The sequence below is a fragment of the Bos grunniens genome, chromosome 21 (assembly GCF_055505025.1).
Source record: "Bos grunniens cultivar Pamir isolate PY7600 chromosome 21, Bosgru_T2T1.0, whole genome shotgun sequence".
NCBI classification, from domain to species: domain Eukaryota; kingdom Metazoa; phylum Chordata; class Mammalia; order Artiodactyla; family Bovidae; genus Bos; species Bos grunniens.
Genome location: NC_141185.1, coordinates 31,291,636 through 31,311,332, shown reverse-complemented (window position 1 = coordinate 31,311,332; position 19,697 = coordinate 31,291,636). Strand labels below are relative to the sequence as shown.

The window sequence follows — 19,697 nt, the reverse complement described above, 5'->3', positions numbered from 1 at the left end:
ATTGGTCACTAACATTTGGAAATTAACCTAGAGTTTCCATCCCATCTTTGGACATTCAGAGAGAGTAGAGTGCGGAAGTGTCATACATTTAATGTGATGAAAAATCATCTCGAAAGCTATTTGCTCTCACAACTGAATTCTCAGTTTACGCCTAGGGTGGGGGTGGGGGTGTCTTAAAAGTGATGAGCGACGTTGAGGGATCCACTGACCATCACTACTGAGTCCAAACACTTTTCCTTTTGTGCCTTTGGGAACACACAGGGCCGGTGCATTTTAATCATATTAAGACCAGTAAGAAACTCTCCAGCTCTCCTATTTTGATGTACGTCGCCCAGTACTGAGAACGAGTGAAGTGGAGTGCACAGGTCCTTTTGTGTTCTGTGAAATATGTCAGGGACTGCCGAGACGGTCCAATGAAGTGTGTGGGATGAAGGTAGGGGCGGGGGCGACTCGTTCCGGGGGGAGAGGGCGCTCCGACGAGGGAAGAGAGAGTTTGAGAGGGTGGAAGAGAGAGGCGCTCCCTGTCCTCTCGCTCCGCATATGCAGGCCAGGCCTAGAGCTTCAATTAATTCGGGATCGGAGAAGACAGAGACAAGACTCCGAGTTTCTACTGTTTCTAGATGCCCGGATAAAAACCCTGGAGCCAACTTTCATTCTTAACAATTTAGTTTCAAAAAGGCTCCTCGGTGCCCCCTCTGCCTCCTCCGCCGGTCGCAAAGCACTGCGCGAGCCCGGGGCGTCCGCCGAGGCCGGAGTCGGTACTCTCTGCCCGGTCCTCCAGCGGCTCAGCCGTCTCGGCCGCGGCCTTGGAAAAGGCGGCCAGAACAAAGCCCACGCTACGAGCCCCTGCTTCAGATACATTTTCAGCGGCCGCGTCGGAGCCTCAGACCCCCAGAGGGCCAGCTTTCCAGCACCCGGCCCGCCGTGACCCCGCCCCGTCGCCCACTCGTCTTTCTCCCTCAGGAAGAGAGCACCGAGCGGCCGACGCAGAGCAGGATTTCACCCCAACCCCGCCCGCGAGACTGGGGTCCCGGGCGTCCGTTCTCCTCCGCGTACCGGTGTGGGGGAGGAGGAGGAGGGATCGCAGATTTGCCCAGGAGAAGATGGGAGATGAGCGCGGATCCTCGCTGCAGACCTCCCGTCAAGGTTACCGCCACCTCTAGGAACCTCTTCGGAAAAGCTCCAAAATGCCTATTTTGCAGAAAGCCTGCTATGGTGCGATGGGGCCTGGTGCTCAGAGAACTCTCAAGAGGCCTCGATGTCTTGGTGCTTGAGTCAAGCCCTGCCCAGGCCCATTTCTCCCGCGCATCCCAGGTCCTGCACTTCCGGTCCCCCCGGCGGGGGAGGAGGGGTACCCTGACTCTCCCCTCCCCAGCACTTCCGGCCCGTGGGCTTCTGCGGTCCCGCCCAGTCACCCTGCTGAAGAATATTTTTGAGAGCTGTTTTATATAACTTTTCTGTGGCCGGTGGGAACTTTACCTGTTCCATTCATTTCTTTTTGACTTTAATTTCTACGCCTCCTTAAACTTGGGAGGGTGGGCGGGCGGAGTAGAGGAGGGCCAGAGGTTTAAAGAAAAAGCTCATTGAAGAAAAATCTTTCTCTTTTTTTGTCTTTTCAGGTCACCTTTCCCCTTTCCGAATTCCCCGCACCAGTTCACACCAGCAACTGAGATTTAGGCCTGTTTTCCTGAAGGGCCTCAGCCAGTCCCTGCACTTAGTAGGCATGCAATAAACCTTGAAAGCCCAAATGAATGATGCTGCTTCCCTAGGCACATGGTACTTAGGGGTGGTAGGTATTCTCAGGAATCAGCTGACGTTTATTTCCATTTTTTTATTGAATTCAGTTGAAAGGTTGATAATTTTTTTTGTATGGGCATTTTGATGTTTTTTAGGGACTCCTCAAAACAGTGGGGGGAAATCTCTTATTAGAGTTATTCAAAGTGTCTTCTTGAACTTTTTCATATGCATGAGGTAAAATGCTGTGATTTTTTAGAATTTGGGGGTTTATCAGCCCTTTTGTGACTTTTCCTTTACATTTTGCGTTCTTTTTAAAGTTTTACCTTCTGTGGTAAGAGGTCAAGGCCTTATGAAGTTAATCTCTTGTAGACAATTTGAGACAAAAACTAAGATTTCTCTTTTGCTTTCCTGCTATGTTACCGTTTAATCCTTGTCAAACTTGATCACTTCTGCATCATTCTACTGTGTCTTCTGCATCATTCAACTGTTCTCATTCTTTATGATAGCATTTGTTTTTAAATGCTGTAAGAACTTTATGTAACCAGGAGAGAAATTTTCATAGTTGTGATTCAGTCAGTCAACACATGTTAAATGCATATTTTCCCGAGCACCAGTTGTGTAACCTATAGATTAGTCCTTAGGGCATTTACTGTCCCACTTTCATTGACTGTAAAATAGTGAAAATATATAACCAAAAAGCTAATAACCATGAAAGTAATTTGAAAGGTTATAATTGCTAATCAAATTTAAAGTGTATTTATTAGCATCATTATTCAGAGGCATCAGAGGGATACAAATAAGACCTGTTCTTATCCTCTGGGAACTTACAGTCTAGTTGGGCATAAATAATGTGAATATAAATTAATAGAAACAGCTACTAAGCAATGTTCAGTGTCTGGCATATTGAAAACATTCAGTAAACAATTGCCTCACAAATTAATTTGCAGTCGTGTCATTCTTTTAACCGAAATATGATACTGATAAATACAGGAAGGATTAATTAGGAAAACTTTCATGGAGAAAATGAATCTGTCCTTTATGTACCACATAGGAAGATTGAAAATGCAAGCTGTTTGTGTTCAAGGGGGTAAGGGTGGCGTAAATGGAGAATGAGAAAGATATTTGATGAGATGGAGTTTTGGTGGTAATTTGTAGGAAACCTTGCAGATCATACAGAGGAGTTTGTATTTGATAGTAGAGGTGATGGTGACCTGTGGTGGCCCTGTAAGCAGAGGATGGCATGATTAAAATTGAGATTTATGTTTAAAATGATTCTAGCCAGCAACTGAGCATAGTGAAAATTGAGGGAGAAAGAGTATGAAAAAAGATTCTGGTTGCAGTTCTAGAATGGTATATTTATATAGAGTGACTGTAGACAGAGTCATCATTAGGCCCTTTCTTCTCAGTTTTTATACAGTGGAAATTACATCGAAATAATAAAATCAGTAAGGAGTCTTGAATAGGATAAGAGCCACAGACCACTAGAATATGTGTTACTACTTTTTTCTTCATTGTTGGTGTGATAGGGGATGTTAGATGTTGACTGATGGTTACTAATCTCAGGATATCTTCATCACCAGTTACAGCTCAAGAAACCTTTCTCATTTCGCATATTTACCCATGATCCAGTTTCAGTGGTTGTCAACTGGGTATGATTTTGACACACCTCCACCAACCCATGTGGGCACTTTTGGCAATGTCTGGAGACATTTTTAGTTGTAACAACTGTGGGACACTATTGGCATTTAGTAAGTAGAAGCCAGGGATAGATATTACTAAATATCTTACAATTCAGAGGAGAGACCCCTGATAACAATGAATTACCTACTCTCCAAAAGCAATTGTACTGAGGTTGAGAAACCTTCAGTGGGAATGAAGCATGAACTCTTAACTCTGGAAAGCTACCCAAGCAGTCCCAGAACCTAACTTCTATTATAGTATCAACTTTGATGGAAGAAATGTTTTGTTTAGTGAGTCAAATGTACCTCTGAAAATGGCAGTGTCTCTTCTTAGCCCTGAGGTCTTAGAAATAGGAAAATCAGAAGGGTACCTGCTTAGATTTTCTACTTTTTATAAAATGGAGTTAGAAATATTCCTTGAGGATTTGTCATCTCCATGTTATTTATTAAATTAATAAAATGTGCCTTTGGAGTTGCTTAGCAACTTAATGGAAAGCTTGCTTTTTAGAAGTTCATTTGTTTGTTTAAAACTAGGGTAGGTTGCATATTATTAGCTACATTACATAAATCAACAAAGAAATGTACACTGAAAATGGAATAAAATGTTTCAACACATTTTCTGCTCTCCGTGTCTAGCAATTAAAACATTCTAATTGTCTGGTAGAATTGCATCAGATATTCGACAAACATTATTTACGTATGAAATTTCAACATAATATTGAGAATGTAAGAGAACCAAAGGGGAAAAATTCAGCAGATTTTTCATAAAGTATGTGTTTATCTTAACCTTTCTTCTTCAAATATCTTATCTACTAAGTACTTTTATCAGGCACTAATTATACTCTTTCTGAAAAGTATTTCTCCAACACCCTTCAGTGCCTGCACCCTTTAATCATATCTCATTACATCTACCTAATCCATATCTTTTTCACATTGCCAGGGCTCATTAACAGTTTTAAAAGCTAATCTTAATCTTGGACACTGTTATTCCTTGTAATCGAGATGAAAATAATGCCAATAATATTTTATTTCTAAAATGTAGTGGATCATTAAAAATTTGTTCTGAAGTCATTTCTTCTTTAAATATTAATGAGAAATTAACTTTCAAACATGCATTAAACTAGCAGGAACAGTGAGATGTGTCTGAAAACCCTGAAGCACCTTTTCGAAGGAGAAGTTATTTTTATAAGCTGTTTTAACAGTGGATCATCAGTCACTTTGAAGGGAAGTGATCCTTGATTAGCAGTTGGCTGATACTGTGCTTCCACAGATGTGTGGCAGTAATACAGGTGCTCCCTATGAAACAGGACAGGTAGTTCACAGTATCTGAGCTTTCTTTTTCTGACTGAAAAATGTTAAAGCATAAAGCCTTCATCTTTGTGTATTACCCCATTAAATTGTTGTAGACAAGACAAACCAAATGTCCCACTCAAATAATGAACAGTAAGCACCATGTTTCCCATGACTTTAAAGAAAACATTGTAAGTGTGGCCAGTACTTTATTCCTTTTGATTTTCTATTTTCCGAAAAGAAAATGGATCAAATGTTCTATTACATGACCAAAGTAGAGCCTCATGATGGTGACTTTTTAGGACTTGAAAGTGAAATCCTGCCTCTCAGAATATAACTACTTAGGACTAACATGTTACTTGGATGGAAGATTCCTCCACTACTATAACTGAGATTGTTCCTTTTTTTCTTTTTTTTTTAATTTTATTTTTTAACTTTACAATATTGTATTGGTTTTGCTATATATCAACATGAATCCACCACAGGTATACATGTGTTCCCCATCCTGAACCCTCCTCCCTCCTCCCTCCCCGTACCATCCCTCTGGGTCGTCCCAGTGCACCAGCCCCAAGCATCCAGTATCCTGCATGGAACCTGGACTGGTGACTCGTTTCACATATGATATTATATATGTTTCAATGCCATTCTCCCAAATCATCCCACCCTCTCCCTCTCCCACAGAGTCCAAAAGACTGTTCTATACATCAGTGTCTCTTTTGCTGTCTTGTATACAGGGTTATTGTTACCATCTTTCTAAATTCCATATATATGCGTTAGTATACTGTATTGGTGTTTTTCTTTCTGGCTTACTTCACTCTGTATAATAGGCTCCACGTTCATCCACCTCATTAGAACTGATTCAAATGTATTCTTTTTAGTGGCTGAGTAATACTCCATTGTGTATATGTACCACAGCTTTCTTATCCATTCATCTGCTGATTGTTTCTTGAAAGTAATCTCTAAGTCTTAGGACAAGTTTAATGGTTTGTTATTTATTTATGCAGGTACTATCTAGCTATAGTGCTTTTAAAAAACCACAAGACAAAAGTCATTTGTCCAAAAAAAACAATTTTTGGACTAGTACCTCAAGTTCTGATTCGGTGGTAGTGAAGATGTAATAAAACTTTAATTCTGCTCTGATTTTTTCCCCATTCATTAATTTTACCAGATAGTACAGTTGTTGTTGTTGTTAAGTCATTAAGTCATGTAGCCCTCCAGGCTGCTCTGTCCCTGGGATTTCCCAGGCAAGAATACTGGAGTTTGTTGCCATTCCCCTCTCCAGGGGATCTTCCTGACCCAGGGATTGAACCTTCATCTACTGCATTGGCAGGCAGATTCTTTACCACTGAACCACCTGGGAAGCTCATATAGTACAGTAGTTATCTTTTATTTCAGTTGTTTAATTAGATATTTCTTTAGTTTTTTTTCCTTTGGAATATATTATTTTCCTTAAAGAATTCTGTGGTTCTGATTTCTCTCCATTTATATGGTTCAGCTTATTATTACCTATGCTGCTGCTGCTGCTAAGTCACTTCAGTCGTGTCCGACTCTGTGTGACCCCATAGAAGGCAGCTCACCAGGCTCCCCTGACCCTGGGATTCTCCAGGCAAGAACACTGGAGTGGGTTTCCATTTCCTTCTCCAATGCATGAAAGCAAAAAGTGAAAGTGAAGTCGCTCAGTCCTGTCCGACTCTTAGCGATCCCATGGACTGCAGCCTACAAGGCTCCTCGGTCCATGGGATTCTCCAGGCAAGACTACTGGAGTGGGGTGCTATTGCCTTCTCCATTTAGGAAACTGTTATTAAGCAGAACCAAGTGATAGCTAGTTAGTTTCTTTTGCTGTGTCTTATCTTTTGCAGTGGTTAAAAATTGAACTAAGATAATTAGATTTTTAGAATCTGTAGCATAATGTTTTTAAAATTACTCTTTTGACATTTTTTTCTTTTAAATTATTTTAATTTCCTTACTCATCAGTTTTGAGGAGGGTAACTTTGCACATGTTCAGTTAAACACAACATGTTTTCCTGTGTTCTTTTTTGCTTTACTGAAATAGCTCGAATATTCAGATCTTATCAAATTTTTACAGTGACACCATAGACGATGCTTGCTTTAATAGAATTTCCCTCCCTTCATTATGAATTAGTTCTACTAATAAAAATACAATTTAGTATGTAATATACTATAACATCATAATTAAAAATTGCAAATATAGTATTAATATATAGTTTAAAATTGTTTGGGGGCTTCTCTGGGGGCTCAGTGGTGAAGAGTCTACCTTCCAATGCAGGAGACGCAGGTTCGATCCCTGGGTCGGGAAGATCCCCTGGAGAAGGAAATGACAAGCCACTCCAGTATTCTTGCCTACAGAATCCCATGGACAGAGGAGCCTGGCGGGCTGCAGTCCATGGGGTTGCAAAAGAGTTAGACACGACATAGTGACTAAACAACAACTGTGTTTGTTTTTGTAAATTAATTTTTATCTTTGTCTATTTCTCTTATTAAGAAGTTTTACCTTTTTTGTACTGATTATCTATTTTCTTGTCCTTTTCATGTTGTTATTTTCAGAGATTTCTCACATAGGTCAGTTCGATGAAGCTTGATGGCAACAGTTGTTCACTTTGAATCAAAGAATAACTCTTAATTGGTGTGCTGTCATCAACCAGAAGTTTCCAAGTATGTGTCCTCCAATTCAAAGAGAAGAAGCTGGATGCAAGCAAACATACTCATGGTGACTCTCTGCACATGATGCATCTCCAGAGAAAGTTGCTTCAACATTCTTTTTTGTTTTCGGAACACTTCTTACAATATACCCCAACTACTGCATAGCATCCTAAGTTCATCCAGATTTGTCCCAGGTCTGAATTCTTGGTCTTCCTGCCACCCTCTAATTCCACAGATAAAGAAGAAATAATAATAAAGGAATAAAAATCGTTTGTTTCTGTCTGACTGAATCATTCCAGTCTTGAAGCCCCCTGGTGGGTTAATTAGCCCTATTATTATATTTACTATCTCCCACACACGTGTGTGGAAAAGTGCTCCTCTTGGCACTTTTCTAGGTGGATAAGAGAACATTACAACATATGGCACTGGACTTTGCTCTTGAAATAGATGGTACTTTGGCAGCCTAAAGCTTGAAGGAGCTTAGTTTTTCATTGATAAGGGTGGAAGTGGCCTAGGATCATCTATCCCTGATGTATGCCAGCTGTGATTTCAAATATTCTTAGTGTGGGCTTTGGTACCATTAGGAAGAGAAACATAGTATCTCTTGTAGGAAGAATTTGGAGAGATTTACCCCAGCAATCAAGATGGTTAAGATGATTAACTAAATTCTGTGGATATACTGCTTCTACCCTAACTGAAAGAAAAAGAGAACAGCTGCTAACTCATTTCTCACAAATAGGCATGATTTTTCAGTGAGTATTATCTTATCCTGGAATTAATTCTTTGGGTTCTTGCCATTGTGTTTTGTCCTTATAGATTAGAATGACAGAGGTATTAGCAAGAAATTTGAAATTGACACTAGATAAGATCAGCTTTTGATTGTTAAATTTCAAGATCAGCACAAATCATCTGGAGGATGTGCAAAGCTGTCTTAAAATAAATTCCTGTGCAGCAGGGTTTGACATAAATTGAAGGTATTGGCATGTCTACAGAAAAAATTTTAGCCATGAAAGCAGATAGAAGTCAGAAGCAATGAAGGGAAAGTGTGTCCACATATGGTTCAGAGATGAGGGAGTGGATTCAATTCCATTGGACTTAAGTCCCAATGAAAGCCCATTCCTGTTGTAAATGTATATCAGGCTCTTCAAACTTGATGCTGTTAAACATTCTACCCACAAAAATATCTTCATTCTGAATCTATATTTTCCAAATAATATTTGGATTATTATTTGGCTTCTGAAGAATTTTTGTTCTTAGAATATATACTAATCATATGAACTTCAAATACTTCACTTAAAATAGTAGTTACTTTTAGGTGAGTAATTATATCCCAGGCTTTCAATGAAGTTCTTTTCATTTAAGTTATTCATCATAAATGAATTATGGATAATCTTATTTCTGATTCAAAACATTACTATTTTGATGATTATTGTATATCTACCTTTGATAGATGAATACATTTTTGGCATGTTGATAAAATTAGAGTATAAGGTTTCTACTAGGAGGGACAGATACAGAATTATGTTTGTAAAGGTCAACCCTTTCTGTCAGTCTTTCCTGTGACCTACAAAATGAACATACAACTGCACGATTCTACGTGTAAAAAGGCTAGTAGTTGAAGTGAATTACAATTGCTCAAACAATATTTGGTTGGGACCAAATATTACCACCAATGTAATATTATACATATTCAGTTCAGTTCAGTTCAGTTGCTCAGTCGTGTCCAACTCTTTGCGACCCCATGAATCCCAGCATGCCAGGCCTCCCTGTCCATCACCAACTCCCGGAGTTCATTCAAACTCATGTCCATCGAGTTGGTGATGCCATCCAGCCTTCTCATCCTCTGTCGTCCCCTTCTCCTCCTGCCCCCAATCCCTCCCAGCATCAGAGTCTTTTCCAATGAGTCAACTCTTCACATGAAGTGGCCAAAGTACTGGAGTTTCAGCTTTAGCATCATTCCTTCCAAAGAAATCCCAGGGCTGATCTCCTTCAGAATGGACTGGTTGGATCTCCTTGCAGTCCAAGGGACTCTCAAGAGTCTTCTCCAACACCACAGTTCAAAAGCATCAATTCTTCGGTGTTCAGCCTTCTTCACAGTCCAACTCTCACATCCATACATGACCACAGGAAAAACCATAGCCTTGACTAGATAAACCTTTGTTGGCAAAGTAATGTCTCTGCTTTTGAATATGCTATCTAGGTTGGTCATAACTTTCTTCCAAGGAGTAAGTGTCTTTTATTTTATTTTATTATTATTTTTTTTATTCTTCCAATTTTATTTTATTTTTAAACTTTACATAATTGTATTAGTTTTGCCAAATATCAAAATGAATCTGCCACAGGTATAAATGTGTTCCCCATCCCGAACCCTCCTCCCTCCTCCCTCCCCATACCATCCCTCTGGGCCGTCCCAGTGCACCAGCCCCAAGCATCCAGCATCATGCATCGAACCTGGACTGGCAACTCGTTTCCTACATGATATTTTACATGTTTCATTGCCATTCTCCCAAATCTTCCCACCCTCTCCCTCTCCCACAGAGTCCATAAAACTGTTCTATACATCAGTGTCTCTTTTGCTGTCTCGTACACCGGGTTATTGTTACCATCTTTCTAAATTCCATATATGTGCGTTAGTATACTGTATTTATGTTTTTCCTTCTGGCTTACTTCACTCTGTATAATAGGCTCCAGTTTCATCCACCTCATTAGAACTGATTCAAATGTATTCTTTTTAATGGCTGAGTAATACTCCATTGTGTATATGTACCACAGCTTTCTTATCCATTCATCTGCTGATGGACATCTAGGTTGCTTCCATGTCTTGGCTATTATAAACAGTGCTGCGATGAACATTGGGGTACACGTGTCTCTTTCCCTTCTGGTTTCCTCAGTGTGTATGCCCAGCAGTGGGGTTGCTGGATCATAAGGCAGTTCTATTTCCAGTTTTTTAAGGAATCTCCACACTGTTCTCCATAGTGGCTGTACTAGTTTGCATTCCCACCAACAGTGTAAGAGGGTTCCCTTTTCTCCACACCCTCCAAGGAGTAAGTGTCTTTTAATTTCATGGCTGTAGTCACCATCTGCAATGATTTTGGAGCCCCCCAAAATAAAGTCTGACACTGTTTCCACTGTTTCCCCATCTATTTCCCATGAAGTGATGGGACCAGATGCCATGATCTTCGTTAATATGAGTCAAAACTTTCTGAGTTCTTTCTCACTAGCTATAAAATTATCTTAACTTTTATAGACATCAGTTTCCTCTGTAAAATGAGGAAATTTTACATTGTAAATGTGTTGTCAAAACTTCCTCATATAGTGACTTTGAACTTAAATGAGATAATTCATATAAAGTGCTTAGCACTTGTTCTGAAGTATGGTATGAAATGAAATGAATGGTAGCTAATGCTTTAAGCTTTTGTCACTAAGATAAATTATTATTATCATAATAAGATGATATAAGTTCAGCATATGACTGGGGAGGCAAGACTGACAGGGACCAATTGCAGAATACTTGAAATCATATAGAACTATCCCTACTCTTAACACTTAGATCCAGTACAATTACCGCTTTTGCTTTCCTCTGAAGTACCAAATTTTATTTTGATATCCTTCTTTATTATTCTTAATATTTGAGAAATAGATAAAAATGAATGAGTAATCTAGCCTTTCTCAAGTCTCAGTGGCTTAATGCCAGCAAGATCTATTACTCTTTTATGTCATATTCCTGTGTGGGTTAGGTAGAGAGGGAGAGTGGGTCTTTGTTCCATCCAGCTCCATTCAGTCATTCAGGGGCCCAAGAATTGCTCTGCCATCTACTAGAACCCTGGAGTCCTCCTCTGGGTACTCTGCATTGGGTAGGAAGGGAAGAAATCTTGTTGACAATTCCAAAAGGTAATGCGTATTCTATTGGCCTGAAATCAGTCATGTGAGGCCCAATCTAATTGCAGTGAAGGTTTGAGAATATAGTTATGTTTAGAAGGAATAATAAATGGGTTTGCTGAATACATTGCAGTATCTCTTCCTTACCAACAAAACTGTTTTATGATTCTGCCCTATTTTTTCATCAATTAGTTGAAAATGGTAGAAACTCTTGCTTACAAAATTTACTTGCACATAATCTTATAGAGCTTTGTATCCCCTGTTAGGAATCCTTTATCAACAGGGATCGACATCTAGGAAGACTTTCTACTACTTTTTGATAAATTTTGTTGTATAGATATTCTCTGGATAACTTTTTTTGGAGCATTTATCCTACTTTATTTTTACTTAAAGCTTGTATATGTGGGGAAAAAAAGCTTGTATATGTAAAAGAGATTATATCCTCAAATGAACATTTCCCTTGCTTTTATCATCTTGTGTCATTATCCTGATGTTCTTTTATTACAGTTGTTATTGAGAGCATACTTTCAGATTTAGCATGGAGATTAACTGTAAAATAAGTAAATAGTGAATTGTTTTGTTAGAATGAAGTATAAAAGTCAATGCTTTTAAGTTTTTTTTTGTTAACTGCTATTTCTAAGTAACTATAGTACTCAAAAAGTGGCAAATTGACAACCTTAGATTTAAGAATTTTTCCAATGAAGAAAAGCTGTGGCAGTCAACTGTGCACAGTGCAAACTTCGCTCTGATTCTTCCAAATATGACTTTTTCTATAGTTCCATTTACTGCTGAGAGGATTCCTTATATGAAAACCCATTTAGTACATGGATTCCAAAAAGACACTCTCCAAAGGACAGCCTTATAATGTTTCATGATGGTTTTCATCATGGTTAAAGACATAGATTAAAACTTCCTGCTTATTTTACACTTTATCCAACAAGGCGCAAATGTTAGCAACTAGCATTTAACACTCACATTGTAGTAATACCAATAATCTGCTAGAGATTGGCTATGTATATTAACAGGTTTATTTCCAATAAGAGTACTTTTAATTATATTGATACTGTTTTGGAAGGTATAAATAATTTAATCATTTTCTCATAATTGATATGCATATATTAAGTTGGTCTTACATTTTGTTATTTTTATTAGAAATCAAACTATTCCTTTTATTCATATTTAACCAAAGGATATGTTTGTGATACTCATCAAGGCACGTTCTTAAATGACTGTTTTAGTAATTAAATGAAGTTAAAGACTGAAATTCTTTAGGTGATTATATATTCATGCACATATTTCTGTTCTAAGTGGTTATAACACTAATTAATAATTCATGAAATATTTGTTGTTTTCCAACTGCTTTTTTAGTGCATTCTACAATTTTTCATATAATTACCTGTTTGCAAATTGAAAGAGGTCATAGAGTTCAAAATAGCATCATAATTTTTGTTTCCATGTTAGCCTAACCAGCTTTAGGCTTTATTAAATAAATAAATGTTGAAAAATGAATATTCATAAATACATTAGTTCTTAATTGGAAATGCATAGTATTTAATTGAACAATTCTGTGAGAGGAAATGTTTGCAAATATACATTAAAAAGTAGGAAAAAAGCATTTTTATTATTTTATTAAGTAGAAATAAATTGTGTGTAGTCACATAAAGCCATGATTAAATATTTTAAGTGTTATGCATTCTAAGCTCAGTTGTCTTGCATTATCTATCTTTGCATATAACATTTCATTGATTATATTGTTTGTATTATACAATTCATTTTCTTTATAATTGAGAAGCATAATTGATGAAGATAGGGAAGCATTTACTGAGAAAAGAACTTGAGTTATTTTAACCTTTACACAAGCATCCTAAAGCTTTAATTTCTCTTACTCTACTGAATGTGAGCCTCTCAGAGAATTTCTAAGTTTTCAGTCTACTTGGACATACAAGTTATTGAATATTAATATCAGAAATTATTACTTTGAGTTCCACATATTCTGTATGAGATTTCATATAATGTATTAAGTATTAAAAAGGTTTAAGTGCTCTAGACTTCAAACTATTTTGTTCCTTTTGTTTCACAAATTGATATTACAAATTCTGCTTTTGTATCACTAAACTTTTATATTATAGAATGTAGATATTTTAAGATTTTATTTATTTGACAGAAATAACTTCAGCCCTATAGTAGTTAAGCAGAAATTGTTTAGCATTTTCAGTTGTAACATAAATGCTAATTATAATTCATTGGCAAACCATTAAAGATTTTATGTAAGTTGACTTCAAGACATTTTCTCCCAAAACAGTTGTTACATTTCCCTGTGTTTCCTGCATGGTGCATTTTGAATTTAGCATCTGACATGTTTTCTCAATGACTGGTTTAAAATGAAAACATGTAGGTACTCGAGGGAATGTGTTAAAAGCAAAAATTCTATGATCCTTGAAAGGTAAATGACAGCACTGAGACTGTCACATCTGCATCGACATGTTTCATCTGTTTATCTATCTAAACAAACACAAATAAGATAATTATGATCCTGACAATGCATGTTTTAAAAAACAATTTATGGCTTTAAATAGGTCAGAACCCAATGGTTTTTTATTTTTCTTTGTTTTTACGAAAGAGTAAAAATGGACTGACCTTCAGCATCAAGTGCCTGTGAATGATTACAGCAAATCTATTTAATATTTTGAAATTTGAAGGTAAAAGTAATTCTTGGGTTTCAGAAAATTATAGATATTATATATTAAATATGTATTTACATACACACAGAAACACACATGCATATGCATATATGTTATCATGTACATGATAGTATGCCTAACTATTCAGCTGAATTTACCTCACTATGTTTTCACTCTTTATTAGAACAGAGAGCTAGTATATTTCAGAATTGCTAACCTGTTGCTGTGAAAAAGCAATCCTATAGAAAAGTAAAATGAATCCCTTGGAAAAATCACAACTGTTTTTATTTAAGATGAGTTTTTAGCATCACAGTAAACTATCAACTGACTTTAAATTTAGCTTTTTATGTAGATTAGTAGGTTACAGAAGAAATTTTAATGTAAACTAATATCTTCTAAATCATGTTAGTTTTAACTTTTAAAGAAAATTCTTTTGATATTCTGGAGAGGGACTTAAAATACTTTGTTTACATTCCAACTACATCTTGATTTTAAATTAGTATAATCATATATCCTTGCTGATTTAAAAATGGTTTCTTTAAATTCTAGTCACAGAGCTTGCTATTAAATTAATCTAATCATACTCTCTTGTTCACATATTCTCTTTACTACATACTCTTGTTAGTAGTTGTTTAATTAAACATGCCATTTGTTTACAATGTAGAGTTTCAGAAATGCTAGTTCTAAAGGTAGGATAAGAATTTATATCAAACCTTTCAATCTGACAAGTAAATTACATTTCTTCCACCATAAAGAGGTAAGCAGAAAACTGTAGCAAGCGAGGAAAAGACATATTCTTATTATTCAGAGATATGATATGCAACAGCCTACAAAATACGACCTTTTCCACTTTCAAGATTAAGACAAAATCTCTATAACCACTACAATAGAGATTTGTCTTAATTTTTGGTATTTTAAATATTTTATTAAAATTGTCACTTCTTTCATTAGTCAACCCAGGGGGCAGAAAGAAAGCAGGATGAGTTTTGATATAAAAATCTGTTTAAAATGAAATCTGTTATTGTACACATATGAAAGGAACAAGTCTCAGTAAATGCTATACTCGGGAGTCAAATATATGAAATATCTCCTGTTTGCCAAAGCAGAATCAAGAGGACTGTGTACCTTTTTTATAGTTTATATTTTGTTAAGGAGCCTTTGTTTTAATTTCTCATCTACACATAGATTTTGTTATTATAGCAATTACATTATTTTTACTTCAGGAAAGGTATTCCAGGAGAAGGGGACGACAGAGGATGAGATGGGTGGATGGCATCACTGACTCTACGGACGTGAGCTTGAGTGAACTCCGGGAGTTGGTGATGGACAGGGAGGCCTGGTGTGCTGCGATTCATGGGGTCGCAAAGAGTCGGACACGACTGAGCAACTGAACTGAACTGAACTTTTTGGTTAAACTTATGAAGTGGAAAAATATAAAAAAACATATATGTAAAGTAAAAATTTTATATAATGCTCAATTTGCAAGGAAGTTTGTATAACCTTTTAGAGTCCTATGGCACCAGAAGACAGGTTTTATATTTTGGTTATTTTTGATATAACTAAAGTGTAATACTTACTTTTAAGCAAATATTTCTAGTTTTGATTTTCTAAACTAAATCAGAACTAAAACCTGATTTCAGAATTAAAACTTTACATAGGAAGCTAACTAACAGTTATGCCTCAACTTGTAGTTTGTCAGAAGAATGAAAATTAATGGTACTATGTCACAAAACATAATCTGACTTTCTGTTATTTACTCAAAGTTGAGCTATGGTGAGCTGGTTAAATGTTTTCAAAATTACTGAAATAATACCCCTTTAACCTATGAATTACACTGATAAACATTGATTTCCTCAGTTTCTAATTGATACTTTTTGCATACCTCTGTTATGTTTTAAAAACTATGATAGGAATATTGATATTAGCTAATGATAATAGAGTGATTATTTTGTACAACATTTTATATATGTTTACTATTTCAATGAATTTGGTGGCCTTACACATACAAACATACACACACAAACACACATGCACACTTTGTTATGCTCATAACATACTTACCTTTTATTGAGTAGATTAAAATTATATATGAAAAAGAAATTAGGAACCAGTCTTTTGTAAGTAAGTTAATGAAAAGGGATGTTAAAGTGTGGTAAAGCTAATTTGATAATTATTGTATTTTGGCAGTTGTATTTTTTTTCTGTCCTTAGTGAACCACAAAGAAAGAAGATGGGTATGATTTTTACAGGGGTGAAATAGGTTGTCTGTCAGTTGGCTTTAGGCGACAGTCTGTCTGCAAGCCGTAAGATGATCTGCAGAGCGCCAGAGGAAAGCAGGCAGGATTCCTGGCTTGCAAGAATAGATATTGATCTACCTTAGCCACCTAAACAATGCCTCACCTGTTTGCCTTGTCCATACCTTATTTTACGCAGTCTAATGCTTGTTTTGTTTGACTTTTCTTTTATTTCTCTGGATCTGAGCTTTGATACACTTTGGGGAGTACATAAACACAGTGTTGTACTTGAACATCACCATACTTCTGAGTCCTCTGGTGGTTTAGGACCACCCCTCCCTCTTGAATAGCTCTGTTATTGAAAATTATGAGCCAGAGATAAATTACTAGGCCTCATACAGAAGTGGTTGATCCAGCAGCCTAGTGTCTAATAACACTGAATGTGAGATGCTGCTAATTACTGCCCTATGGACCTCGTGTAAAATTTCTTAAATTTCAACTTGTAAAAGGCTTTATTATTATTAATTCTTTTTCTTCCCAGCAGATAGTTGAAAGACAAGTTACTATAGTATTTAGAATTCTATCCACTTATTTTGGAGCACAACTATTTTACTATGTATTGCCTCAAGCTCTAATGAAATACAAAACTACATTCAGCTTCCCAGTAAACTATAATATAAATATTTTACCAGCACTTATTATTAGTTTGCCATTTCCTGCTGACAGCTATTCCAACTTTGCCAGCAGGCACTGGGTCTCACAATTGTATTATGTTTTGAACAAATAGCGACAAACAAAAATTCTTGCAAAATAAATGAACAAGATTTCCTAGGGAAAAGAAAAAAACCTTTTCCAATGTTAAATGAATATTTCTTTCAAACTCTGACACATAATATTATTTAATTTGCATATTGCACATTTCACTTTTACTAGAAAACAATTAAGTTAATGAAGAACTAAATAATGTGCACTCAGGGATAATTTAACATTACTGGTTTTTTGATTTTAAGTGTTTTGTTTTTTTTAAAACTTTTTGCTGTTCTGGAGAAAACCACATTCTATATAACACTACATATGTTGGTAGTGAAGGACTCTGGTTTTCAAATGATGCTATTCAAATACTAGCAGAGGGGCTTCCCTGATGGCTCAGTGATGAAGAATTTGCCTGCTGAAGTAGGAGACACAGGTTCCATCCCTGATCCAGGAATATCCCACATGCCATGGAGGAACTAAGCCAATGCTCCAAAATTACTGAGCCTGTGCTTTAGAGCCCATGAACTGCAAGTATTGAGTCCATGTGCCTCAACTACTGAAGCCTGTGTGTGCTACAGGTTGTGCTCCGCAACAAGAGAAGCCACCACAATGAGAAGCCCGCACACCACAACTAGAGAGCTGTCCTGCTCGCCACACTTAGAGAAAACCCCAAGAAGCAACAAGGACCCGGTACAGCCAAAAAAAAAAAGAGATAGCAGACAACAAAAGCACATTGTCTGCAACCACAAAATGAAAAGGATCACATAAAACTTTGTGATTTTTCTGTCCTGCCAACGAATACTGTAAAACTTAGAACTGATGCAATCTAGAAATGCTAAAACTGTGTCTTGACTTTAAGCTAGTATGATATTCTAAAGACCTTCTATCAGTGATAACCACTCACTAGCAAACACATCCACTCCTTTGCCCCACTCTTAAGCACCACTTTTGTTAAATCAAACCCTTAATCTACTCAACGTTTACCCACTTACAACTGAATGCAGTCAGAGAAAAAATACCTAAAACAGGTGACTAATCTTACCTTAAATTTAGAGTCATTTGGGAAGGTCTAGTGGTTAGGACTCCATGCTTTCACTGCCGAGGACCTGGGTTCAGTCCCTAGTCAGGGAACTAAGATCCTGCAAGACACAGGCCAAAAAAAAAAGGATCACTTTTCACCAGCAGGTCCTTCATGTGGTCTAAAAATCATATTGCATTTTCCTAGTTCATTAATATAATGTATTCTACATCTTCTTGCCTCAAATTTCCAACACTTTTTCCTCATCCTCATCCCAAGCTGTTGACTGTGATTTCTACTCCATTAAAAATATTGAAGCAAACAGAAGAGACTTTTCCCAGACTCTGCATCTCTTGACCTAACTTTCTGTGTGCAAATTTACTTGACCTTTATTTATCACACTAGAAAAAGCTAGTGCTCAACTGGTGCACTAGATTCTTTCCCTTTCTCACCGATTCTATGATGTGGGACTAACCATTCTCCCTTCTCTTTACTGTACAGAACATATTTCCATTGATTCTGGATGGTTCACAACAGCACATACACAAGCTGCTATGTCTTGTATTTCTAAAAAGACTCACTTTTGACTCTACTTCCCCTCCTGGCTCATTCCCTTTACTACATTCCCTTTTTTTCTCATTCCTCTGAAAACAAAACTTGAAAAAGAAGTTTCTATATAAAGTTTCCAACTTCTACTCCCATTCTTTAATCCATTCTAAACAGATTTTTAGCAACAGAACTCCACTGAAATTGCTTTTATCAAGGTCAACCACGAACTCCACGTTGCTAAATCCAATGGTCGATTCTCAGACCTCTTCGTACTTGAACTCTTGAAATCTCATTAACATTTGACCAAATTGATCACAGTCTCCTACTTAAACCACTTTCTTTATTTGGTTTCCAGAACAACAAACTCACAGCATGGTTCTATTTATGTTTGTTTTGCTTTCCTACCTCTGGATGTTTCATCTTACGTTTTTTATCTCTGCCCACTTTCCCTGACTTCTGAATGTTGCAGTGTCCCTAGACTCAGTACTCATATCAATTCTCTTTTCTATCCAAAATAATTGCTCTGTTGAACACATCCACTTTCAAGACTTTAACTGTCATTGATATACAAGTGTATGTTTAATAATAATATAAAGTATGTGCATCCATGCTAAGTTGCTTCAATTGTGTCCAACTCTTTGTGAACTTATGCACTGTAGCCCTCCAGTCCCTTTGCCGAGGGCATTCTCTTACATCTTTTATGACTCCCGCATTGGCAGGCAGATTCCTTACTATTAGCACCACCTGCTGCTGCTGCTAAAATATACTTATATGTAAAATATATAATGTATAGCCAATTGTACTCATGCTAAGTCGCTTCAGTAGTGTCCAACACTTTGCAACATTTTGCAATCCCATGGGTCCTCTGACCATGGGATTCTCCAGGCAAGAATACTGGAGTGGGTTGCCATGCTGTCTTCTAGAGGATTTTCCCAGCCCAGGGACTGAACCTGGGTCTCCTGCATCTGCTGCATTGCAGGTGGATTATTTACCCACTGAGACACTGGGAAGCTCCATATAATCAATCAGATCAAATCATATCAGTCACTCAGTCGTGTCCGACTCTTTGCGACCCCATGAATCGAAGCACACCAGGCCTCCCTGTCTATCACCAACTCCCGGAGTTCACTCAGACTCATGTCCATCGAGTCAGTGATGCCATCCATATAATCAATAAACATATATAATTAATTATATAAATACAAATGATCAGTTCA

At 37.1% G+C, this 19,697-nt stretch overlaps 1 protein-coding gene across 1 annotated transcript; it reads left to right on the top strand.

Annotated features, from left to right (window-relative positions):
• Positions 1–427: 427 nt before the first annotated feature.
• On the top strand, positions 428–7,639 carry LOC147349329 (uncharacterized). Its single transcript, XM_086364983.1, has 4 exons — positions 428–433; positions 669–1,314; positions 1,620–1,776; positions 7,272–7,639. The coding sequence occupies exons 1-2, from the start codon at positions 428–430 to the stop codon at positions 1,161–1,163; spliced, it is 501 nt and encodes a 166-aa protein (XP_086221109.1). The 3' UTR covers positions 1,164–1,314; positions 1,620–1,776; positions 7,272–7,639.
• Positions 7,640–19,697: the final 12,058 nt, after the last annotated feature.